The 27,081-nt window shown below is 38.2% G+C and overlaps 2 protein-coding genes across 4 annotated transcripts in view; one reads left to right on the top strand and one right to left on the bottom strand.

The window, feature by feature from the left end:
* Positions 1-7,411, top strand: part of LOC101856497 (tripartite motif-containing protein 54) — an 11,417-nt gene extending 4,006 nt beyond the window's left edge. Inside the window, exons 3-5 of the mRNA XM_005093336.3 lie at positions 222-1,171; positions 3,118-3,356; positions 4,344-7,411. Coding sequence (XP_005093393.1) covers positions 222-1,171; positions 3,118-3,356; positions 4,344-4,556 — 1,402 coding nt within the window. The 3' untranslated portion in view covers positions 4,557-7,411. The remainder of the gene's footprint in view (positions 1-221; positions 1,172-3,117; positions 3,357-4,343) is intronic.
* Positions 7,412-8,979: 1,568 nt separating this feature from the next.
* Positions 8,980-27,081, bottom strand: part of LOC101856874 (protein SGT1 homolog) — a 22,222-nt gene continuing 4,120 nt past the window's right edge. For 2 of the 3 annotated variants that reach the window (XM_005093338.3, XM_035968481.1), the window contains 11 exons: positions 25,226-25,274; positions 24,262-24,352; positions 23,797-23,866; positions 22,392-22,462; positions 21,474-21,533; positions 20,654-20,735; positions 19,267-19,363; positions 17,381-17,488; positions 16,150-16,243; positions 13,895-14,091; positions 8,980-12,645 (listed from right to left, as the gene is read on the bottom strand). In XM_005093338.3, coding sequence (XP_005093395.1) covers positions 12,538-12,645; positions 13,895-14,091; positions 16,150-16,243; positions 17,381-17,488; positions 19,267-19,363; positions 20,654-20,735; positions 21,474-21,533; positions 22,392-22,462; positions 23,797-23,866; positions 24,262-24,352; positions 25,226-25,274 — 1,027 coding nt within the window. In that variant the 3' untranslated portion in view covers positions 8,980-12,537. Of the gene's footprint in view, positions 12,646-13,894; positions 14,092-16,149; positions 16,244-17,380; positions 17,489-19,266; positions 19,364-20,653; positions 20,736-21,473; positions 21,534-22,391; positions 22,463-23,796; positions 23,867-24,261; positions 24,353-25,225; positions 25,275-26,561; positions 26,602-27,081 lie in introns of those variants that run through there. The other variant, XM_035968480.1, reaches the window with a different exon arrangement.

The raw sequence follows: 27,081 nt of genomic DNA on the forward strand, positions 1-27,081 counted from the left end.
AGTGTGTGTGTGTGTGTGTGTGTGTGTGTGTGTGTGTGTGTGTGTGTGTGTGTGTGTGTTTGTTTCGGTCAGTAAATGAATATGGTTTAAAGAATGTGCTTATAAAACTGCATCATCATCATCTTCATCATCATCATCATCATCATCATCATCATCATCATCATCATCATCATCATCATCATCATCATCATCATCATTCGTTTCCGTTCGTCTTTCAACAGACGAACCCTTCTATGGGCTGACGAGACGCTGGACGGAGCACTCAAATGTCCCACTTGTAGAGTTGAAATATTCCTGGCCCGGATCAAGATCAAAGAACTTCCCAACGATCACAGAGTTGTACAAATGATTGACTTCTTGTCCCAAGCCGTCGCAAAATCACACAACGTATGCTCAAAACACGAACGTCAGCCTTTGAACTTTTTCTGCAAGAAGTGCCTCGTGCCTGTTTGTCGAGATTGCACTGTCTTAGACCACAAAGAAACTGAAGGTCATAATATTACGGATGTTTCAGAAGCCTTGAACGACAATTCAGCACAGTTCACGGAGATTGAAAACAACAGCAGACTGACACTTGAGAAGATGAAAGCTAGGTCAGATGCGCTCGCAAACGCCTCAAAGAGCTTGGACATTTTGGATCGTCGACTAAAGAGCGAAATTAAAGAGACATTTATAGAGTATCGCCTTCTTCTCGAAAAACGCCAAGAGGCTCTCACTTCTATGGTGCACCAAATTGTGAAAGATCAAAAAGCGCTCATCAACACTCGCTTCGTTGAGGTCTGCGAACATGGTACGCAACTACAAAAACTTTACGACGAGTTTAAGGCTTCTAAAAACAGCAACGACATTCGAAAGCTATTCACCATCAATCAGGAAATGAAAGACCACGAAGCGAAGTTCACAGAAGTGGCGTCACAAGAGGACACAGAACTGTTTCAGTCATGTGAATTCGAGGCTCAGAACGATTGTGCCTTTCTCACCGACATGAGCAGTCTGGGGGAAGTAAGGCAGAAGGCGGATCCTGGCCTCAAGGAACCGGTGAGTGCTCATCAGTTGGTCTATCTTGACATGGAGGAACAGAGGGAGAGACAGAGGCGGATCGACAATCAAATAGGAAACTACGGGGACTGTGATGAAGCGTTCGTGCGGGGAGCGAACATTGAGGCTGGGGGTAAGTGTGTTTTGCCGTCGACGTAATACATGTGTGTGTGTGTGTGCCTGGAGAAGGGTCCCTTTTGTTTTAGTAGGTGTTTTACGGCACTCGCAACACAATAAGATCATATAAGTGCCGAAGATTAGAGGTGTTACAAGAGAGTAACAAACACAAAAAAGGAAGGGAAATAGAGACGATATATGTTTGATAGGAAAGAAGAAGCAGCAAACCACACCAGAGCACCCGCCAACCATCCACTAAGGTCCCTTTGTCGGAAATCTTGGATAATCAAATAAGGGCATATTCCTGGAGCAAACTCAGTGCGAAACACGCTGATTTTCACATTTTCTAAGGTCTTGAGTAGTATTAAAGATTTGCCACAGTTTGTACGTAACACTTGGTGTAAAAAGGAAATTTTGAGTTCATTGTTGGCGAATTACAACACGTTGCGAAAAATAAATATCATACAATCTTTTGATTAGTTTATTTATAAAAATTGTTTTTTTAATGGAAATAAACATTTGTCCAGATACGACTTTTCGGGCCGTTTCATCCCGTTACTCCAAAATAGCTTTGCCGACAACTCGGACCTTTCTCAAGGTACATTACATATTGTTTGTTTGTTCTGTCTTGTGTTTTGTCTTTTGTTTTGTCTGTTGTTTTGTTTTGTTTTTTTGTTTGGGTTTGTGTTGGGGGGTTTTTGAAGATCGGAGGGTTGTTTTTTTATGGTTGGGTTTTTTTAATTATTTTGTTTTTATACCCCCATCAATACAATTTGGGTCCCTTAGGAAGTTAGGAGGCGGGCTCCGACCCTGCTTGTTTGCCAGGGCCGACCCAGGCTGAGATGGACATAACATCCCAGTAGAAAGACCCAGATACTCGATAAAAAATGTTAACCTATTCGGCATTCGAACTGGGATCTCCTGTGTGCGACGACAAAGGGCTTGACCATTTATCACAGGTGGCGATACTATTGTGGTCGTTATTGCTGTCGTTACTGTTTTTAAAATTTAGAACCATTTGTGTATGGTGGGGTTTTGCATAGATCTACACTCCCTCTCGACACTCTTGCTCCGATGCGAAAAGAGGAAATTGTGCGTGTGTTTGGGAGGAGAGGGGGGGGGGCATTTAGCACAGAGATACTAAAGGGACACAGAGAGGAAAGGTACATAATACACCGACGTCATTTATGTATTAGTTTTCCCACTTTTTAGGGAGGTTTCACTTTTCGCTGGCGTGGAATGTGTAATAATAACCCCCATCCCAACCCTTTTTTTTCTCACTCACTCATCTATAGGCAAGATGTTGAATGGACACATGCACACTGAAGAAAATGATTTTACCCCAGGTCTGGACTTTCTGTTTGTACATTCTGTGTTTTACATTTTTCATATTACCCCCACCACCACACCAAACTTCATCCCTCAATTCGGAACTAATTTGACTTGGTATGCACATCTGGGGTTTCATTATCAGTGAGGCCGTATTTGGGTCTTCATGACGCCATGCAAGGAAGACACTTGTTAATTCTTTTTTTATGTACCGTAGGTGTTTTTGTATGCCCACCCCCCCCCCCCCCCAAAAAAAAAAAAACAACCAACCAAACAAACAAACACACCAAAAAAAAAATCGACACAATTTAGATCATTTACTTGATTAAGGAGGCGATCTTCGACCCTGACTGTCAGGGCCAACCAGGGTTGAAAGGTTTTGAGTTTATGTTTATTAAGTAAACATGCACATCGACACTATAACTAATGGTCATTTAGTGCTGGGGAAAGAGTGAATCAAACGAACAGAAACAACAGAGACACCCAGAGAAAGTAAAAAGTAGGACCCACTAGTTGCGCCCTCCAACCACCCGCAGGGCACTGAGAGGGATTAAGACATATTTTTTTTAAATCTAACTATTTCAAGAATGGGGATGGAAACTAAATTAAAGTTTACCCAACACTGTACCCCAGGCTTTGACCACCATCACTACGAGGACAGTGACGAGGCAGGCGAGGCAGGCGAGGCAGACGACCCGCGGGGCGACATCCCTCACCTGGAAGTCTCCCGCCTCATCTCTCGGTACATGCGCGAGGTGCACCTCCACGAGGACATGGAGGGCCACGAGGGCGCCACGGGATCTAGGAACCGGCGGAGCTACGACGCGACCCCCAGGCGCGGTCGTCGGAACAGGGACACCAACAGCTCACAGGTCAGCCAGTATGAAGAATTTGTGAGAGAACGTGATGAAATCAGGCGTTCGTCTTATGTAATCACGGTATTCGGCATTTTTCTGGCGGTTAGCCTTTTTTTTCGTCCTGTCTTTCTTTCTTTCTTTCTCTATTTTTTTTTTTTTTTTTTTTTTTTTTAGGGGGGAGGGGTCTCATCGCCTTCTATGTCCATTTAAGAACACATTTCTCCTTGGATTTTACTGAAAAATGTCGATCAAAGGCATAGAAAATGTAAATTTCCAGTTTCCAAGGATACTCAAGCTTTGGAAATCAACTTTGACAGCCATTTCTCCCTAATTTTACCTCTGACAGCAGACGACCCCTAAATACTTCAATCGCAAATTTATTGACTTCTATAGAAAATAGAGGGGTATTTTCTTCGCCCAAAGCTAGACAAATCAGCGAGCTTTGAGATGATACATATAACTCCATATGCCCAAAATTGACAAGCTCCTGATTCCACCACGTATTGACACATTTGTATTTGTTCTGTGTGCTTACTTGTTTGCGTAAAGAGAAGGACATCAACGCAATGATGGTCATAACATTTACACGTTTCATTTATTACTAAAGCCCGGTGTATTTTAAGCAGGTGGTTGTCTGGTGGTCTTGCTTCTTTTTCTTTACATGTACATGTATTACTATTATCCTTATGTCACTGGCAAAAACATGTAGCTTTCTTGTGCAAGAAAAGACACGCCTGTATTTGACCTATATTCAGTTTCTAATTTGAGTACATATAGAAATGTTTGTGCAGCAGCCTCTTTCTTGCTAGAACAGGCAGAGAAAGAAATGGAAGTGTACGTGTTTGAGAACACAGGAGGTTCAAGTTAAATATTGTCCCTTGCAATGACCGTTAGAAGTACAAGCATATATGAATTTGAAAGTGTGTTATCAAACTCAAATTGCATGCAGTTTAAATTCATTTTATAAAGTTGTTTCTAACATTTCTCTTTCTCCATTTCCAGGTGTCCAGTTCATTAGCAATGCAGTCCCCCTCAGATTTTCTGAGGGCCGCCAGAGCAGCAGAAGTAGGAAACGGAAGTAGTTCTTCTTCTTCTAGCGGATATCCCCGGCCAGGCAGTCGGAGCAGAAGTGGTGCGTCCACCAATTACAGGGTGGTACGTCATCAGAATGCCATGCGGCAGCAGGGAGGCCATTCCCCGGAAGATTCAAACTGAACAAGTCTCTGTCCACCAACGATACACACACGCACATCAGAATACAATTGAAATATCGATGGATTTACGCTATACTGAGTGAATGTTTGATTGTGAACTTGCAGTGCATGCAAATGCTAGCTTGCAGCTTACAATTACAGTGAAGTGTGACCTCTGCATTTCGCCAGAAACAGACAATAAAAAAACCCATAAACATTCTACTGAAGCAGGAGAAGCAGACTACACAAGGGTGCCAACCAACCACCTGCACTATTATCAACACACCACGATGACGTCAGAAACTTCAAAATGGACGAATTTCGAATGTCGACCAGTCAGAATCATGTCACAAGATCCAAGCCGGGCACTGGGCACATAAGCAATATATTATTATACACAATCCACGACTCCCGTCCCAACATAACAATAACACTGAAGCAGAGAAGTTGTATACTGCAGCCAGTTTGCCAAAATGTATGCTCACTCATTGTCGAGCAACTGACGATATGATATGTATACATGACACAGTGCTCAACTCAAACCGAAAAAGTGTTGGTGTAAGAATACAATTACTTTACTTTGTATGCCAAATTAATGCTGTATCAACTGACAATGTCTCGCGGATGTCGGATATTTCAGACTGGACAATTATTTACGAACGAATAATGAAAAAACAATTTACCTATCTCCCTGTCACGAATCACAATATTAATCTATTGATTCTGGAAACAGATCAGACATAAAAAATTAAGAGGAATTTAAGAAAATTTCAGTGTGATATGAGATTTTTAAATATTTAAATTGATAATGTTACATCGGCACAACTAGTGCTGTCATCTGATATCTAGATCTATGTTAGTTTGAAGATTCAAATAGATTCATTTTCCTCAGTATGAGAATGTTATTTTCTTTATGCCCTTGCTCAACCTGTGTTTGTGCTTTGCCAATGGACAGTAGATATTTAAAACCGGCCTAATTTTTGCATTCTAAGAGATAATAATTTATCAAAGCCCCAGCACGTGCCAAGCTGGTGCTGTGCCAGTCAGCAATAAGAATAAGATGCATATTTACTATTGTACTTAATATACAGCTTAAGTAGGTAAAGTAGGCATGAGTCCATGAAATCATATAAGAAGATCATGTGGTGAGCAGAATGTCCCGATTCCAATCTCCAAATTTATAGTTGTTCAGTAGGGGAAAAAAAGTAAAAATTGTTTGAACAGAAGAATGCCAACACATTGTCGGCTTCAAAATGCCATGATTACAAAGCTATCCCAACTGCAAAAACATAAGAAAGGTAATAAAGATAAGGAAGCAAAAATCACCAGACCTGGGTTTGTTTCTTATCTTACTCATACCTGTACTACGTAATCTACACAATCTTATTCTAACCTTTCAGAACAGTAGGCTATATCATGACTATATCATTATTTCTAAGCAGCTCGCGGGAAAGAAACTTTTGTCAAAGGGCATTCTTTAGAGTGGAAACCGTCCACCTATGCATACTACAGCTACTATAAATGTTATATTCCAGGCACTTGTTATATTTGCTCATTGTCTCAAGTTCTCTGATACTCCAAGCAATTGGTATATGTAGGCTACAACTGTTAACTGTTAACTGATAAATGCATGATGATGTGTAAAAGTTTGGGTTTTTTTGGTGAGTTGAAAAAAGGGAATGTGCCTGCAACACCAATTACTCAAAATCAAAATAAATTAGAGTGCCAGGAAAATAATGTAAGGTATTAAAAATGTAATGCGTGGAATAACACTGGAATGGACTGCTTTTATGTTGGATGATTGGGGGGGGGGGGAGTGACTCTTTCATTCTTTTCAACACAACACTGTTAGAGACAGATCTAAGATAAATGCATAACATGGCCACAGAAAGAGAGAGAGAGAGAGAGAGAGAGAGAGGGAGAGAGAGAGAGAGAGAGAGAGAGAGAGAGAGAGAGAGAGAGAGAGAGAGAGAGAGAGAGAGAGAGAGAGAGAGAGAGACTATAAACTGGCCTCTATGTGTGCTTTTTGTAGGCATTATTGCCAATGCTAGTCACATGCACACAATCAAAGTATTTGTCCTTGAGAAAGGACTCAAGACACAAGAGGGGCATTTCAAAATACCGTTTCATTTTGTTTTGTCATTAAATTCTTTCGTAGTTTCTTTTGGAAAAATAACAAGAGTCCAAGTCACCGTTCTGATTTGGGTGCTCTTATTTTTACTTAAATATTTTCAAAAAATTATTTTAAAATGGCTTGGGCATTTGTGGAAAGAAACAGACAATATGTAGATGTAGTATACAATAGCTGAGACAAAACTGTGATGCATTCAAAAACATTAAGAAGAAAAGCCTAAATCTGATTTTTTTTAAAATCAACAAGAAATGGGGTAAATCACTTTGGGACACAGTTCAACAATCACTTTCAATTTGCCACAAAAGAACTCCCCCTACAATTAAAGAAAGAACAACTCTCTTGTTTCTTTCCTTGCATCTTGCCATGCTTTTTTCTGTTCTCAACCCTTGTCTCTATGAGTCTATGTACGATTTTGTCAGTATTATAATTTCATGACCTGACAAAATGAAATACACATGAACAGACATTTCTTGAACTGTGATTCCTGTAAGTTTATGAACTTGTGTGTTTCATCGCAATAGCTGCCAACAGACTTTTTCTCATTGATTGAGGAATGGACAATCTTCCTCTGAGCACATCCGGTACTGTGTTGCCTGGTTCTTTGCTCTTGTGACTGTGACTTATCAAACACAAGTTTAACTACGCCTCAGCTGGAACTGTATTTTAATTTACTGTTATGTCTGTTTTTACTTATTGATTTATGAAAATGATTCTGCGCTAATAAACTTTCAACATGCTAGAAGTGCATTTGTTGGTTTTTTTGTCTTATTCTCAGAAAACCTTTCTATATTCTGTACATTATGGAAAAGCCACAGACGAATAATTTGAATTTTTCCTTGCCAAAAACTATTACATTTTTCAACAAAATCATTTGTATATACAGTATTGGGGAATATACAACAAAACTTCGAAAAACAGAAAGACGGAAAATAGGTAAGATCCTCAAGTGATATAAGCAGACCTAAAAGCTCTCCGGTGCTGTAACTCCAACCCCCAGGACACCTGACCTCCAACCATCCGAGTATCAAATCTCCAACATTCCTCATGCTAGAAAAGGCCATGACCATCTGTGCAATTACAATAAGAGTAGCCCGCATGCCTTGCACATATGCAAGATAACACATAGAGTTCGAGGGGGGTTAATGCAGGTGTTTTTACGCCATTGACACAATTTAGATCATTTAGGAGACGTGCTTACGGTCCTTTTCCTGTCAGGGCCAACCCAGGCTGAGAGGAATACAACATCCCAACAGAGAGACCAAGATACTCTATAAAAATTTCGTCCCACTTGGGAATCGAACTCGGGTCTCCTATGAGCGACAGGAAAACGCCTAACTACTACACCATATATGCTGGTTAAAATAGAGTGATTATTTGAGTAAAAGAGAAGCACATGGACATCATAGAGGTTTAGTGCAAAGAAATACACGTACAAAAACCGACAGATAAAAACAGTAAACAAATAGTAAAGAGATGTGAGGCATGCCGACAAAACTTGTTACTTCTCGCAATCCACAAATGAAGATTTTGGCCCCAAATCGACACTAGGGTCAAATTAGTAGATTTTCTATTACATTTACTGCCATTTTCTATAAGTATAACATTCCTTTTATTATTTCAATTTCATAAGTTATAATTTGTAAAAACTTCACCTATAAGCATGATGTATCTATTTCCATAGGGCTAGAATCCGAGAAGTAACTCATTTTGTCAGCACGCTTCACAAATGGGTGTTGTCAGGGGCACCTTTAATGTTTGAATATATATAGATGTTTCTATGCCCCTATTGACACAATTTAGATAACTTACAGGGTGGATTTTGACCCTGCCTGTCGTCAAGACCAACCTGGGCTGAGAGGGATACGACTGAATAGTAGAAAGATTTTAGACAATAAAAATTCTACCTATACAGGAATTGAAACTCAGGTCTTCTGTGTGTGAAGGTTAGGCCCCCAACCACTACACCACAGACACCAGTCAAGTGGCACTGTTCAGTCACTTGAATATACAGTGAAAAAAGAAAAACCCAAGTACAGGGTACATAAAGTTTTTTTTGTTTTCTAGTAGAGATTTTACGGCGCTCGCAACTGCGTAAGGTCATAATATGAGCGCCACAAGATTAGAGGTGTTACAAAAGAGTAACAATCATAAAAAAGAAGAAGGGGAGATAAAGACAATAGATGTTTGAAAGGAAAGAAGAAGCAAACCACACAAGAGCACCCGCCAACCACCCACAAGTTTCAACCTGATGTGTCAGCTTGTAGAAAATAAACAAAATGGAATGCTGCAAATAAATAAGTTAAAGAGACTGTTATTGATTTACATTTTATTATTTTTCTGCACAATTTGACAGCGTCTTTACGTTTAAAAATCATACCTAATTGGAAACTAGAACATTCCAACATCAATGACGGAAAGCTGAGTCAAAAACAGATGCTTAGTAACTACCAAAGATGAATGAGAAGGGAAAAGGGGTAGAGTGTATGAGAGGTGATAAGAAAGAAAGAAAGAGAAAATTAAAAGGAAGCAAAAAAGGCTTGAAATAATTTAGGCAACATTAATACTTAAGGAACAATAAATAAACGCTCTAAATAATTAGTACTGCTGCCACATTTTATTGAAAGTACTATAGCATTCTGTCACACAAACTAATTATTTGTAAATTGTTGTGCTACTAATTTTTTAAAATGCAAATCATATAAATAACAGCTACAAAATTTCATTTTTTGGTTTCAAAAAAGGTATCTGAAGATTGAAGTTTAGCAATTTACCAAGAACACAATTTTTCTATATATTCAAAATACAAATGTTAATAAGACTAATAAGACACACACATTTTAGCTTTGGAAGGAAACCTTTTCAGTGTAGTTTAAAACATTTCATACATTTTGAAGTGAAAGGAAGCGTGAAACCTAATAACACAACTCTAAGGAATGTAATCACCAAACTGTCAGAAAATGATGACTTCATAGTGAAATGTAATCAAAGGGCTGCACGTAAAAAGTAATTAACAGTCACACAATTGATTTTTTCCCCAAAAAAGTCATTGGATAGAAATTTCACACTTAAATTTTCCCTCACATTCTCTTTCCGCTGAATATAATATGCAGGGAGACAAATCGTCGCCTCAGAACAATTTAGTCCATTTTGTACTTAAGAAAAGAGGGCACTTAGGACAAAATAGTTCAGAGGCGACGAAATGATTATGAAATCTTCCTTATCCTTTCATGAAATCATGGGAAAAACAGACAGGCTGAATACTGTGAAAGCGAATTTAAAACAAATTTTAGCTAATAGTAATAATGTTTAAATAGACAAGTCAAAGTCTTAATCAGCAAGAAGTCCAGTCATGATATATCCATCTCATATCTGTCAGATGGAGTAGTGAAGTATGTCTAATCTCATCAAATGAACAAAACTATTTTTGCACACAATGACATAGTAGTTCTCCAGAGAAAATCTACAAAGACAAGATATGTTTCAACAAAAGCCAGTAACAGTACAAAGAACTCTTCGACCCTTCAAAACAGAAATACAACAGTACTGTAATCCAACATCCCCCGCTGATCTCAGTCAAATATCTGTCCTCCAAATGAATTCTAAAGCCAGCAGTCAACAATACATGCAGTTAAAAATTGCTAGCTCTAGACTTTGAAGAAGGAGCTCTCAAGATTTCAAATAAAGAAAAACTTATACTATACAGAACCAAAGCTAATGAAAAAACGCTTGAAAATCACACAAAACATCATTTGCTAATTCTGTGCAAACATTTCTAAAAATGTCATGTAGGCCTATGATAAACCACTGAAAATCGACTACTTGATCTAAAACCTAAGTTGCCTCTTGAATTTGGTTCCGTATAGTTGACAGCAGCTGTACTTCTTTAAACACTCAGCATTAATAATCACAACAGAGTGCAATAGTCACAACTACAGCAAAATATATGAGTGGGAGCACAGGAAAACCCATTGGAAGTAACAGACACTGGTTTTGGGTTTGGGTCGATTAACCCCTTCAATGCCCCACGACGTACCTGGTATGGCATGAAAATGCATAGATATTTCTGACATGACATACCAAGTACGGCTTGTAAACATCGAATTTCTCTGGTTCACCGATCCCTTTAAGACGTACTAGGTATGTCATAAATGTAACTGCCTAAAAGAATGTATTTCCAAAGCTATTCACATGTCTCACGGCAAGATCGATTTAGCATTAAAAGATGTGTATATCGATACCAATTTCTTCCCGATATCTTTACTGATAGCACTACAGCACACAAAACAAACACCATGTACAATCGTTCTTTGAGAGTTCAAGCGAACTTGCTCATTATAGGAGTCCAATGGCAGAAGAAAGAGAAAATTGTTATTTCAGATTTTTCAGCTGGAAGCCAAGTCGTCAGAGAGTGATGTTCAGGATGATTTCTACTCAGAAACAAACTATGCTGTGTCTACTAAAGAAGAGTCACCTGACAATAGTAATGATAGTGACATGTCAAAGTCAAAGGGTGCATCCATGATGCTGGCTTTCAATGGGCGCCACCAAGCTCAGATTTTCAACGTGAATGGCCAGACTTCAATGTGCAGCATGGTCTGTAGTTTGACCACACAGCTTTTGATGAATGGCATGATTTTCTGAACATTTTTCTAAATGAGAACTTCTGGACTCCACTTGTTACTGAAACAAACTGCAGGGCTGCTCAATTTCTGGCTCAGAACCCCAACTTTCCCAAACGTTCCTACTTTTGTCTATGGGAGGAAACCACCATTTCCGAGATGAAGAAATTCATTGGGCTTCAATTGCTAATGGAACATCTGTAGAGAGTCCCGATATTACTGCCCGAAGTGCCCCACAGAACCAGGGCTGTGTTTCGGGGGATGCTTGGAAATGTTTTATAACGTGCAAAACTTCAAATACTCAGGTCAGAGTCACCGTAATTCAACTGAGAATAATCAGATGAACAATGCTCATTTGTGTGTTGTATTACAATGTTAATTGAGCCTTGAAGGCTAGTTTTTATCAACTTTCATTAAGTTTAAATTAAAATGAAAAAAGAATTTGATGTTTGAACTGCAGTTTAGCCTGGCACTGAAGTGAAGCCAGTTTGTTGAGATTTTCTGGTCTACTTATAAATTATGTCACACAGTGTTAACACACGCACTAAAACATTTTTTGTCTCTCAGGAAATGGCAATGGAGGCAATGCAGAAAGAGCAGATGAAATCTTTGAAGCAGTCAAAAATGATCTGATAGAAAACATCGTACCCTTTCAACACTGCGAAGAACAGGTGACACAATATGAAAACCTTCTGATCCAGACACTCTAGTCTTACCAGAAATCATTCAATATTCTAGTAAAGGCAGTGCATGTCACCTCAAATTCACAAAAGAAAATATTGAAAATGTCATATTCCAATACATACAACTACGCAAATCTGAGCTTGATGTTGCAATTCTTGACAAGCTTGAATCTGGCACTCATTTAGACATGAAGACACTGAAATGAAAGAAGTCACAACAGACAGACAGAATTCAGTCTTGAATGGATTACTTTCATCATAATGTGAAAATCTCAAGAGAGTTTTTGAAGTTCCTACATTCCATTGGACAGGACAAAACGCTTCTCTAATTAAATAATAAATTGTAATAACTTTTCATCTGAGCATGACAAAAACTTCAAATAAAAAGCAAAATGTTAACAAATGGTTGCAGAATATATAAACGTTCCTATCTCAGAAAGGGTTTTGGAACCTATGTGACAGTTTTTCCTGTGCAGCCACACGCAAACAAATAAAAATGAAAAAAACTCATCACTGCTAAATCTTCCACCGCTTGGTGACAGAAACTTCCATTCATCACAGTTGTCATCAGCATTCCCACTTTTTGTACTCCAATCCGTCAGGTGGTTTCACCTCCACTGGCTTGGAGCCCACTTCAGACCAGTTAGTGCTCAGCACAGTTCCTCCAGACTCGGACTGAAACAGAACAATGCATGTGTCACGATACTGTGGAATCAGGCGCTCATCAATTTTGGGCATGTAGAGTCATGGGTATCACCGTAAAGCTTGTTCATTTGTCTATCTTTCCCATGAAAAAAAATATCCATCTATCTTTAATAGAAGTGAGGATATTTGCGATTGAAAATGGAGGGGTTGCCTGACTTCAGAGGTAAAATTAGTGAGAGAATAACCATCAGTTTGGTGATTTCCACAGCTTGAAAGTGCTTGGAAACTGAAAATTCACATTTTTTGTGCCTTTAATCAACATTTTTCCGTAAAATAGACTAAAAAATTGTCGCTTTTAAGCACAAGGGCGTTATATCGAAAAAATGTTGTTTTGAGAAAATCGAAGGTAAAGTTTTCGCCCCTTGTTCAGTTTTTTTAAAAGACAAGGAGTTTTCTCTATAACCAAACAAATATACACACCAATGAAATCAAACTTCTCCTATAGGTAGGGCAATGTCCACTTTTGGTGTAGGTCAAGATTTCTGGAAACCCCCGAATTTTGGGTTAGCCCGCTTGTCATTAAATGCTACCAAATATGTTCTTGATTGGACATAAAAGATTTCTCAAGCCAAAAAGTAAAAATTCGAAAAAGAAAAATGCTAAACCGGAAGACAAATGCCAATCCCTCCGATTTCATTATTTTGACGAGCGCCTGATTTCACGACAATGCCTCACATGTCATGTGACACAAGTTTGAGGGATGCAAAAAGTTTCTGGGCAACAAAGGAACCAACAAATTTTTCATACTCGAATAAGGCCCCCCCCCCCCCGCTTATTATTATTTTTTTTTAATGGCAAATTACCCGGTAGGCTACCTCAATTTTTTTTGCATTTTTAAAAAAACTTTTGTACATTGGTTTATATTTTTAAAAATTAAACTGGTTTGTTCCTATTTTTTTTCTAAGTTCAACATTGCAAGTACTGCAGAGCAAGAAACGTTAAAATCCATTCTCATCTTATAGTAAAAGCAACATGGAAATGTTCTCTTCACGTACGTGGCAGAATGACTGGCTTTTAGCCTGCAAAATAAATGTTACAGAGAATATTGTATTATTACAAAAACCAAACATAGATTTTTAATGTATTTGTGACACGATACAAAAGACAAGTACCCCATTAAAACAGCCCTTCCCACCCAACCCTTGCCTTGCCCGCCTACAAGAACAGCCCTGGAGACGAAACCATGCGTAAATATTAGAAAAATTGCTTCAGAACTTACAAAAGACTTCATCATGGCTTTCTTGGTATCATCGGAAGCGTCTGCATAGAGCTTTTGGAAAAATTGGTTGAGGCCTGCATCTCCGTCCAGTTTCTCATCCTTCTCTTCTTTAGTCACCTCTGCTGCTAGCTTATCCCAGTCTCGGGTATAATGAGATGAGGACGGATACTTTGGCACATCTCCCTCGGGTATTGGGGCTTTAGTGAGAACATGACAAAACAATAGAAAACATCAAGGAAAATGGCCTTGAAAGTTTGGTGACTTCCATAGTTTAAGAGTCTTTGGAAACTGCAAATTAAAATTTGTTATGCCTTTAATCAACGTTTTTCCATATAAATCCACACATAAAACTGTTTTTAAATCGACATACAAGGTGTTGAGTAAAAAACAAACAAAAAAAAGGGCCGAAAAAAGCAGATTTCTCGGATATCATTATTTTGACAAGCGCCTGATTTCACCACAATGCCTCGCATATACTACTGGTAAACATTTGAGTCAGAGAAAGAAGCTTCAAAGTTATAATCTCATTGACTGCAATGTGTTTTCTTCATGTCAACAAATGCCAGATCAAATGCAAAATGAAAATTACGAAAATGAACACGTTCTGCAATCATTAGACCTGCATGTGAGCCTCAACCAGATTGTCTGAAAATTTTGCGCAACCCCCCCCCCCCCATAAGAGCTTTTGTGGGTGTCACAATGAAGGACTTCCAAGTAACGAGCGAACACCCCAACAAACACAGAAGAGACCTAACCCTAACCCTACCCCTAGGCCTACCCCAAAAAAGAACCTGCAACGGGCCTCATGTAAAAAGGCCAGCACAAGTCCAAAATTTAAACATTTTAAAATTTTAAAAACTACACTCCAAAACAAACAGGGAGCATATTATGGCCTACATCTACATTGCTATGAAAGGGTTTGATACAGTAACACAATAGGATTGGAATATTAATCCTCCATATATATAGATTCTAGATCTAGTAATCTAAATAAATCTAGATCTAGATCTTGTAGAACAAGTGAATAGGAATAGGCCTTGAACTAGAAATCCGCATCTGCTTCCGAACAGAGGGACTCAGCTGAGTCTAGATATCTCTAGATTCTAAATTTATAATTCACGCACCTGATGAAATGCTTTTAACCAACATTAATATTACAGCACTACCTATGATAGGGTTTGACACAATAGAATTGGAATATGAATCCTCCATCGAGGTCTATAATGATCTATATAAATCTAGATCTAGATCTAGATTCAATTACAAGTGAGTCGGACTTGAATGAATCCACACGATCTGAACAATTGAATTAGTCAACAAACGAAATTCAAAATGGCCGCTCGAGCACGAAACTGAAAGTAGATAATTTAGGTCGTCGTCCTTTTTCATATTCGCATTTCTACTCAGGTTCCGACAATTATGTCGGAAACTCCGACATCGGCACGAAAACGAAAGTGCCGACAAAGCCGACGGGAGAAAAAGGGGGCGCTGGCAGTCGGCCAGGCCTCGCACTACGCACATTGACTGATACAGGTGGGCCTAGCGATAGCATCGGCCGGCTCGCGGGTCAGGTCGCGATTGTCGGATTTCAGACGATTATCGGCAAACATGCAGGTCTACATCATGTAACGTCACAAAAAGTCCAGAACAGATTCGATAGAAGAAAGGACAGAGGTAATCAAGCAGTGGTTTCAGCGAGGAGAAAAAAAAAAGCAAATAATGGCTGACACAGCACCACTATCACGCCATGCAGTAACAATGGTTAGCCAAGAAAAGGAAAAGAAAAAGCATGAAGAAGATCCGAGAAATGTCATTTTCAACAGACCCAGACCTAATCTCACTTCTGCCATATACATTTTGTAGTCCAATATTGGTTTCAGCCCTGTAGAAATAAGCAAACCAGGAGAAATAAAACCTGCAAGTAGGTGTTTGACTTGCACACATAACCATAGGTTGAGTTGACAATGTCTGTCACTGCAAGCACGAAAAAATCACAAAATCTGCATCTCTAAATATCACAGGAGCCATTCTGTCAAATTCGTCCAAGATGGTCATCCATAGTCCAGTAGAAAAGTGTTTGTCTTTGACAGGTGGATGTCTCAGACAATTTTGTTCATAATGTAGGAAAAAAAGGCAAGGGGGAAGTGAAAAGTGGTCGTTTGTACAGATGATTGTCATGGATAGTTGGCCGCTAGAGCAGGTTCGACTGTACTTCAGGGGAATTAAGTTTTCGTGAAATACATACAAACACTTACCTGCTGCTAGTGGAGTTACAGATTCTTTTTCTTCAGCAGATCCCTCTAGCTTGGGCCACTGAATACCTTCACTTTTCTTTAATTTGATTTCGACCTGGAACAAGACATGAAAAAAAAAAATTCAAAATAACCAGCAAAAAAAAATAGTTCCACCTTACAGGATTTACATTAGAAAAGCACAAATTGGAATGCTTACTTTCATACATTTACTGGACTTTTCAACATACAATTCTGATTGGATAAAGAGAAAGGTGTTTTCAGGATAAATCTGAAGCTGGATTTTAGTTTCATTCAAACTCAACTTTAGAAAACTTTCCCCACATTCAGCAGTTGTAATACCATTTAGAAAAAATTAATTCTTTTCAATATACATACAGTTTGAGCAACCAGAACTGTAGGACATATGAAACTGCTTAAGGGCGCTCGTGGGTTGGGTCTAGGGCCTCGGGGACTAATTTTCACTCTCTTTGAGCACTTTTTACCTTTGGTACTTTCCGATCCCTCATCCAGTCTAGGTTATATTGACACTAGTCACAGAGTGATTAACATTAACATAATTCAATTTGATTGGGTTCTACGTTGTGTACTAACATGTTCGATGTTTAACCCCGTTTTTCTCAAAACACACTTTCACCATTTTCAGCTTGCATATGCCGTTTTTTTCTCCACCACTTTTTATTTTCCAACACAGAGCCTTGAAATTAGGCATGTTTTTAGAGAAATGGTTTGTAATTGTGGTGGGTAGGTTAGTTTTTTACATTTTGCTTTAGAATGTTTTTTACAATTTTTTTTAAAGCCAAAAATATTTTTTAAAGATCAAATAATTCCATATCCCTAACTTTGAGAACAAATTGGGATACTTTGTAAGTATAGTACCAAAAATCAAAATAGCCAGCTGCAAGAACCTATCTATTTGTGATATCTTGCAAGTTACAGAAATTCTAAAAGTTAAAAACTGTAGAAATGGTCGAGACAAAAAAAATTATATCCGATTTTTTAGATGGCCGCCGTTTCAAAGACAAAGGCTTACTAGTCAAGTGTGTCAACAGTTAAACATGAATCTTTTGTCTCATACTTACTGCCTGTGTCAAAAGTTGTTTCAGTTTGCGTTTAGTAAAAAAAATTTTGCTTAAATATCGAGCCCCTTAACAAAGAGGTCGCAAATCCTGTTCTCCTTTCGTCTTCGTATTAGCCACTAGGATAAGTAGAACAAAAACAAAATCTAGTTTACCTTTGAAGCAAACAGTTTAGTCTGCGACTCTTGAGGAACCACTGTGTGTGCCAGGAAAAAGTTCAGATCCACAGGGGAGCCTTGGTACTCCTTTATTAGGACGTTCAGCTGACCGGAATAGAAGAAACGGATATTTTGTTTTTGTCATGAACTTACCACCATTAGCCATTAGCATTAGAAAATAGATGCAATGCAAATGCGAGCGAGAATTTTTCTTTCCCCCCTCTTAAGATCAGATGCATCTTTATTGTCCAGATACTGGCATATTGGTTTGGCGTTTCACCACATCACGTAACACACATGCACACTCACATCCATGTGCATGCGCACACCCATACACACACATACCCTCTCACACCTCCTTTGCCCCCCATACACATCTGTGCACATGAACATAAGCAGCCAAAAAAGAAAGACATAATCGCATTCTGAACAAAACTGACCTTGTCTTTTTGCCACAACAATAAATTACTGTGTTTGTCAACCTTCAAAGCAACACTACAATACTCCAGTGAGTCCAAATACAAAAAGCCAGACTGGCCATGGTACCCGAAGCTCATCAAAACAAAACAACATCCTCCCCCCCCCCCCCCCATTACAACTTTTTGTCACAATTTGAACCATGGAAGGAGAGGCACAACCTCACTGACAGTCAAAATGTTCGTGAAGTGCAAGAGATAAACAGGATATTTTAATTAAACAGACAAATAATAAGAATAATGACTGTTTTAAGATGTCCTTATTTGCTTTTACTAAAATAACGGCTTTAGCTTCAGCTTCAACCCCCCCCCCCCCCCCCCCCAGTACTTAACTAAGACAATTATGGTATGATGCTACCAACATGCCCATCAGAGCTTAACTCTTATCCTGCGTCTGTGCCCAGATGCGTATCTTATCAGCAACCGATTACGTCGGACTCGCCGGGCAGGCCGCCGGGGTCACTCAGTGTGTACTGTTGGTGTACAGCGCGCGTGCCGGGAAACGTGCTTTTTCGCCATGAATACCGCGGGAGTGTGTTAACTGATGATGAAAATGACGCTCTATCCTTCATAGCTTTCTATTTATAAAGTGTTACAAACACATGAATAACCCCCTCTCACAAGCTGATAAGACATTACGAGTAGTTACGCCCATTTGAATTTCCTTTCTGGACGCTCTTGTTGTTCTGAATGACCTGAGGTTCGAAAAGGGATAATTTAGGTCAATTTCCGAATGTTTTACACTCAAATTGTTCTTTGTACCTGCACAAGGGTATTCAAAACTATTAAACAAGCTCATCTTTTATCAGGTAGTATCATTTCATACAAAATCAAGCTCATTTGAAATATTTTGTATAGAAAAATGGAAGTCTTGTTTCCTAACTATCCTTTCGAGCTCCTCATGTCTAAGTGGGTCAATTTCTTCTATAATTTCATTGGACGAACATCTAGAGCTATCAACTTGGCATGTTTTGAATGAGACGTATGCCTCGATTACGAACCAACGCAGGTGGTTCTAGAAGAAGGCCACAAACGCACACAAACTCAAGCAGACTGACGCACACACACTTGACCTGCGTGAATGGGGATCCGACTCGGGACCCGAATGACACGTAAGAGGATGCGCGCTGCGCGTGCGCTGAGCCAGGAGCTACACTGACTCGGGACCAGAACGCAGGCGAGGTGCCGAAATAGGCTTATCGGGCTACATAAACCCGGCTCCCGCAGGATGAGGGTTAAATATTTAAGTATGCTATTCTACTACAAGACAGATTATTGATCTCTCCATTACGCTAAACCCAACTGGAGGGGGGGGGGGTGCTTCCACATCAAACAAACACATTAACATTATCACAAAAAAGGTAACAAAAGTCTAAATAATAAATTACAAAATACCAGAATACTAACCTTTCTGTCCTCCACGTCTACTGAAAGATTATCTTTCTTCACATTCTTTGCTAGTACAGTGACCACTACATGGGTGTGAGTCTGATACCACTCATGCCTGTAGCAAAGCAAAAAAACAAACATTCATAATATATATTTGTTAAGACCGCAGAGGGTTCCCAAATATAACATATGCCATACACACAAACAATAATATATACATATATATATGGGAAAGTTTGTAAAAGTCTAGCCAACAAAAACAAAGAAAATGGTCCACGCAGGTACATTCAACATATATTTAATTATTTTTTCCCTGTAGCCATTTGAATTCAAGCATTTTGACCTGTACCTTAGATAAAGACAGTTTTCACTTCATGAATCAGCAAGCAAATAAATGATACATATCTATTCATGCATTTTCAATCTCAACATTTGTGTGTCCATGATATCAAAAACATGCTACTTTTAGTGCTAGCTAACAATCCGCTCTGCAGAGAAGGGTCCTTATTCTAAAGATTCTGAAACTCCTCAAACAAAATCGAGCTATTCCTATCACTGAACAAAGAAATTGATTGTCAAAACCACCTCATTGGCTCCCAAAATACCAATCCTCTGACCACACTATTCTACCATTTTTCTTTGTTATTCCCCGTCATAAGCATATTTTTCTGAAACACAAGCAGCACATAGAAAAATCAAATCTTCCTTCCCACGCTTGCTATATTTGTCAAGTTTGGGATCACTCTTGGACTAGCAATGAGCTTAAAACAAGTAAACCTGATATTGTGTGTCCTTTGACAAGAGCTGGTGAGTCTTGAGAAAAATGAATTCCACAAGTCAAGACTCTCAACCACACATTCCTCAAGGTCCAGAACATAATGTTTGTAAGTTTACCGAATTAAAAATTGATTAAGAATATTTCTAAAATGTGCTCTCCAAGACATTTAAGGCAGTATTTTCATCCATGCACTAACATATATCAATAGCTGCCAACTTTTCAAAAATAAAAAACGAACTCTACCCTCAAGGCAGGTCAAGATGGTGAGCATTGACCAAGTAACCCCCCTCCAAAGCCTTCACACATATTTTTCTGCATTCAATAAATTCACACTCAACAGCTAACTATGATATCAAACACAACTAAATTGACCTATCCACTTCATTCTCATTATCATTTACAAACGTCTTCTAGATAGTTCATAATTTTCATACAGCAGCGGCAAGTCCATGAGGAGTAATACCCAAAAAAACCCTCAGAGAATACATTTTTTAAACACAAAACCAGACTTCTGCACTCAGACCCTCAAAAATGTATCAATTACTTTTGTCATGTACAGGCTGGCAGCTATTCGTGTCTTATTTCAACTAAACAAAGCAAAGATGAAGCAAGGGGCAGGTCACTCACCTCACTGCTGACGGAGATGACGCACACGCTGCTTTCTCCGCTGGTGCTGGTTGTGGTATTTTGGGGCTCTCAGTTTCTGCTTCAGGAGAGAAAGAAGTATGACAAAAATTGGAAATCTGTCCCCACTTCTGGAAAAGAAGCAATTTTATATCAGGTGTACACAGCCAATCGAATTCGTTTGATTCAGACGTGGCTGGCCAGATTTTCCTTCATGGATAGGGCAATAGCGACCCTTTTGGCACAATTTGACCGAATTCAACTAAATTCAATTGACTTTCAAAATCAGATGCCACTGTTTTTTAAAAGTCGCAATTCTTATTGGTCATACAGGGCCAAAATAGTAGCTTCTGCCGCTCCATGAAGGAAAATCTGGCTGGCCTCCATGGAATTAACTGAATTCAATTGGCAGTATGCACTGGGTGTCGTACATTTTTAAATTTTTTTTTAACGTTAACTTAATTTTTTTTTAAAGACAAAAATGTTATTCCTCAGTTTCCTTAGCCCTGATTATTCAGCCCAGTTTTATAACAATGACAATGTTTTGGATGTCTACGAACATTCAGCAATTTACTGCTAAAAAGGGGGACTTTGATTATGTGCATGCAAACATTTTTTTAATAAAAAAAACTGATGCATTTTTGGAATTCATCTCACAATTACAACAACAAAATATAGCTTACCAGAAATGTTTATTAGCAGAACAGAATTTCCTATCTATCTGTCCCCATGCCTCAGGCTGAATTTATCAATTCTAATTAAGGAAACATCAGCAAGGGAAGAGAATGACAGCCTTACTTCAGCAATGGAAAAGAAAACTTACTTGGACTCGGAAGTTTGTCCTCACATTTCTTGATCCAACCAACATACACACTGTCAGACTCTGAAAACAAAAAGGTAAAAATGAGGTGTTCAGTAATTTGACCACATCTCTAACAAAAAAGGCATAAGTCCATTTCGTAACAAATAAATAGCGGAATTTTGAGATCCATGTTTTAGTCTGCAATCATAAGCATAAAATACCTTAAATCCTCAAATGGAGCAAATAAAATGTTGATGAAAAGATCAAAATACAACTCAGCTCTTCTCTAAAGACTGAGATACATATTGGCTGCTCAGTGTAAGACTATCATCATACATAACTTTTCAAAATGGCGTATGGCGGAGTCTTCCATTAAGCAGTATATATATATATATATATATATATATATACACACACTGGCACTCTTGCTACATGTAACCCTGCATTCTGTTTACAGAAGGACTTAATGCATGAAGGGGGAAACATTCCAGCACCCAACAAGCCAGATATCAACACTTTCCCAGTACATTGTGATTAGTTCTTTTTGATTGTCTTTAAAAAAAAAAGTGCCCTGGAATACTACATTCTAATCAGCATTCTATCACTGACGTCTTCCAGGTTGACATTTAACCCTTGTTTACTGAAAATTGATGATCCTGTCTTTACACCGACGCAGGAAGGGCACAAATTGAGTTGCACAGTAACAGGACGTGAAGCCTGTACAAAATTCCATCCTCAGGCTGAACAATCAACTTTCACTACATACAGTCAAACCACGTTATACTGAGGGTAATCAGGGCCATTTAACATGAGAACTCTATTAAACCACCAGCCTTGGTATTCCGCCAACTTTTTGCTTGTAACAACTGTGGCAGTATAACTCATGTACAATGAACTCAATGAAAGATTCGGAGGTGATTAGAAAACTTATTAACTTACCAAATCGTTTTTGCCCTTCCTTGAACACATCAAGAGCTTTCCCTATCTCATCCATTTGAAAAAGAGCAGTTCTGAATAAAGACAGAAAACAAATATCATTGGAAAACATATGTTGATAATATATTTGATAAAGATAAAAGTATTACAATTATCTGTTTTATTTCACTAATCCCCACTCTCTATGAAATATAGAAACAGATTAAATTCTAGGGGTTTTTTTACACACTGCACAGGTGCCAACTGAGCAATGAAAAAATTCTTCAAATTCTTCTTCCCCGAGGAAACACGCACAACACAGGGACTAAAAATTCACAGATCATATAGTCTTGTAAATCTTGTGTCAAGTTTTCACGATGACCGACCTGAAGTCAGGTAAAATTTGGACAATTTCAGTAAAGATTTCCAAATATATCTGGAAAACCATTGCCCCTGACACTACAACTAAAGGCTTAGTAAACTTAAAGTTTATACAGTAGATACAACAAAGAAAAAATGCTGGAATGCCTCTTCTTCCATCCTGGACACACAATACAAAAGGAAAATTAGAAGGGCATTAGGCTTTTCAAATTAAAAAAATGACAAGATAATACTATTTGGTAGAAAATAGACTAGAAGTCTACAACTTCTGGAAAGTGCCATGTATTCCTCATTCTTATAGTGCCATGTAGTATGTAGTCTTCATTCTCACAGTATAGTGCCATGATGCAGGTGAGTTTCGAGTTTGAGAAGGGATCTTACACCTTGCCATAACAGCAAGCCAATGAAACACTCAAGGACATTCAAAATAAACTTTTAAAAAGCCATTACTTACAGGAATACATCTCACTTGTAATTATGATACACTTAGTAAACCATTAAATAAAGGGTGGGGGGGAATAACCAGGACAGCCTTTTTCTTTTTAAATTAGAGTTCACAAACTCCACGTATTACTCACAAAAGTGAAAATCCTGCGTATTCACCAAACTATAGAGGTGTACTTCAACATGAATATCACCAGATATGTTTTATTTTCACTGAAAGTGGTCGAGCAAACGCATCCTTTTTACCTGAGTTTAATAACGTTATAAGCGAGCCACCCTCAATGGTGGAGTTTTAAAAATTAATCAACTTCATAGTGCATGTTTCATTTCCAATTATTTTCTCAACTTGAAAATAGGGGGAAAAAAGAAGTCAGTACAGAAAAAAAACATTTAATTGTTGCTAATTTGTTTTAGGGTACCTTCTAAGAATGGCTTAAATGAATGCATAAAATGGAGATTTAACACCAAAAAATAATTGTCTTGTATACGCATTGAAAAACGAGATAAAGGCACTTACCAACCAACAACATCCACAAGCAAGCACATGACCAATAACACAAAACACATACTAACAATGTTAAAAACAACATTTCATGTTATTCACCCTTTCTTTATGTAAGCTTTGCTGTTATTCTCGTTCAGCTTCATGGCTTGATCACAATCAGCAGCTGCCTCTGCAAGAGGGAAGATCACATACAAATTAGACCATCATAAGGGCAAATGCATATTTTCATAACAACAGACTCTGCCAATACACAACTAACTCTAAAAGAGAAGCTTTCTTTATGATGTAAAAAATTCTCTGAAGGCCTAATAATACAGAGATTATAAGACATCAATTACTTGACACCAAGTGAACATACAATTTCTTGAATCTTTCTAACTTAAAACTGATTATGAAAATAACGACAGGCCTAAAATATGTTCGGCCAGAGACAGCCTTACATCATTCTTAAATGAATTATAAATCATTATAAAATCTTTCAGCAAATTTTGAACTTAATAGGTAATAACTTAGTAAGGAAGATAGACATGAAAAATGAAATAAAGGCATCTTGAATGAGCTCACCTGAATACTTCCCAAGCTGGATTCGAGCTTGTGCTCTATGGCAGTAAATGTCATCCCGTCCGCCATCCAACGCTATGGCTTCTGTATAAAGCTGGTAAGGAAAAAGTGACATGGTTTTATTTAAATGGAAAGGATAATGAAGACTGCACACAAATATTCTTCATATAATATATGACACGACAAAGAGACACAGAAATGAGTTTGGTCGTGGATGGTATGCTACAACTTGAAGGCTCCTGTCAGTTCTCATAGATAAGAGAGACATAAACTCAATGTGCTCACAAGTAATTGATTCCCTGACATGACTAATGCCAGGTGGTTGGAAAGCCACGGAAGCTCCTCAAACACTCAAATTTAAAAATTATGTACAACAGATCTTTCAAACAATTCAAGTTCAGTCCAGTTTTAGTACAGGGAAGACAGAACAATGTAATAAGTGCCATATTTGTCAGGAACAGGTAAGAATAATTAATGTATAGTTGAAATTTTCCTAGAGAAATAAAGGGTTCAAATGGAGTAGATCCCACCGAAGGCAAGACTAGCATGAAAGTGAGAGAGGGGACGTGAGACAAAAAGAGAAGACTTGAGACTGTTGATTTCCGTTTGAAAGTTCAAAGAAAAGGGCAGAATGTATGTACAATTATCGAAGACAAACAAACTGTGCAAAAAAGAAGGGACAGTCTGAGCTCAGCCACAAACATAATAATTCGCCTCTATAGCTTTGAAAAATTGCACACAGTAACATAAAACAATTCACAAAAACTTCCACTTTCCCAGACAAAGCATGTGGGCCCTGGGGTTGCTGAATTAAAAACATACCAGTTCAGCATTATTATTATATTCTATGCCCGCATGACCTCATGCAGTTGCGAGCACTATAAAACACTTACCAAAAAAAAATATATCATGATATATATTCTGCATATTGTAAAGTAAACAATATTATTTGCAACATAAGCCTCACCTCCACCGCCCTTTGGTAATCTTCATCCACATATTGCTCATTCGCTTGCCTGTGAAAACAAAGAAATAAAAAAACAGGTGATAATTTTCCAAAACTACCCAAATCTGTTGGTTGGCCCCTAACTTAGCACATGATCTACATAAAAGTATCCAAATTGAAAATGTCTATACTTAAAAATATACATTAAGTATTACAGGGGTGTTGCAGGTATTCTAAGCATTACATGTTTTTTTTTTAAACCTTCTTATTTTATACAGATACACCTGTCCAAGACAATCATAACATGTACAAACAACCACTTCCCACTTTAAGTTTTCCTTACACATTATAATGGCACTGACCAAGATGCCAACCTATCTAAGACAACCACTTTTCTCTTTGAAAGTAGGTTGCCATTTCGGACAATTTTGTCTGTTATTGTATTTCAAAAATCTGACTTTAATGTCTCTGGCTTACCTTTCAAAACATGTTTCAGAGTATACACACTTTTACAGAGAAGAGCTTTTATCCAAAACCATCATTAACCACAGCAATCAGTCTTCTACTCTTTAACATTTTGACAGGACTTTCTTAAAATTTAGTTTTAGTAAGAGTTTTTCGCCACTTGCAACACAATAAGGTCATATAAGTGCCAAAGAATAGATCATGTGTTACAAGAGAGTAACATACACAAAAAAGAAGGATGGGAGATAAGGATGACGAATGTTTGACTGTTTGATGGGAAAGAAGGAACAAACCCCACCAGAGCACCCGCCAGCCACCCACACTTTTCAAAAATGTAAAGTGCATTAAAAAGTTTGAATTTGCATTCTGCGCACTACAAACTAAATATCAGACTCTCAGGGCTAGAATTAGGTGCTCAGGAGGGCAATAAAAAATTGCCTCGGTGAGGCCAAAAAATTAAAGGGCACCGAGGCAATTTGCTAGGGCACCGGGGAAAAATTATAGGCGATCATTTGGTTGATTAAAGCTGGAATAAAGGATCGTGAATCCTAACATTTATATAAATAACAATACGTATTTATTCTTGCTCTCTAACAAAATATAAAGTTTATTTGTAAAATATTGAAGCCTAAATTAAGCTCTATATATGTACATGTATCAAAAATTCACACACTTTTCCATCCCTCTATCCTCCCCCAAACACACAAACACACATTCACATAACACAACATACACATTAATAAACGGGGCTACAACCCAAATACTTTTATACATGTACCCCCCCCCCCCCCCCCCCCCCCCCCCCCCCCCCACAGATTTTTTTTGGGGGGGGGGAGTGGTGGCTCAAAACTATATATTTGTTTAAATAAAGCAGCAGTCATTTTCTGTTTACCTAAAGACAAAATCTCGCTGCTACAATAAGGATGATCCTCCTATGAACAGAGCACAATAATGACTAGATCTAGATCTCTTGTGTAAGTAAAACTCATTCATACTCTGTTGGTACCGGTAGTCCTATTGGGAAATGGTCAGTTATTTGAGTTCATATGCCAGCATAAAGCCGTAGATAGTACAATACAGTATCAATATCTTACTATTCAGTGACGAGTGAATCTAACTTTTTGCATTTTTTGCTGCTTTCACTCAACTCCAAATTCCGTTCTTGTTTTGGCATGGTGTAGATTTTGGTCAAATAATTAATAAAACTACAGTAACTTCATGAACAAAACACACAAGAAAAACTTCGAGACTCAAGAGTTACAGTTTTTGGCAGTTTCCAAGAAATCATCTGTTCAGCAGTCTTCATTTATAGGTCACATTATTATGATTTGTAAAAATTTCTCCTTTGGGCCTTCTAAATTAGCTCAAATATATTTACACCTACATTTGTAATTTTAAGCCCCCTCCCCCCC

This window comes from Aplysia californica, unplaced genomic scaffold (genome assembly GCF_000002075.1).
Source record: "Aplysia californica isolate F4 #8 unplaced genomic scaffold, AplCal3.0 scaffold00062, whole genome shotgun sequence".
NCBI classification, from domain to species: domain Eukaryota; kingdom Metazoa; phylum Mollusca; class Gastropoda; order Aplysiida; family Aplysiidae; genus Aplysia; species Aplysia californica.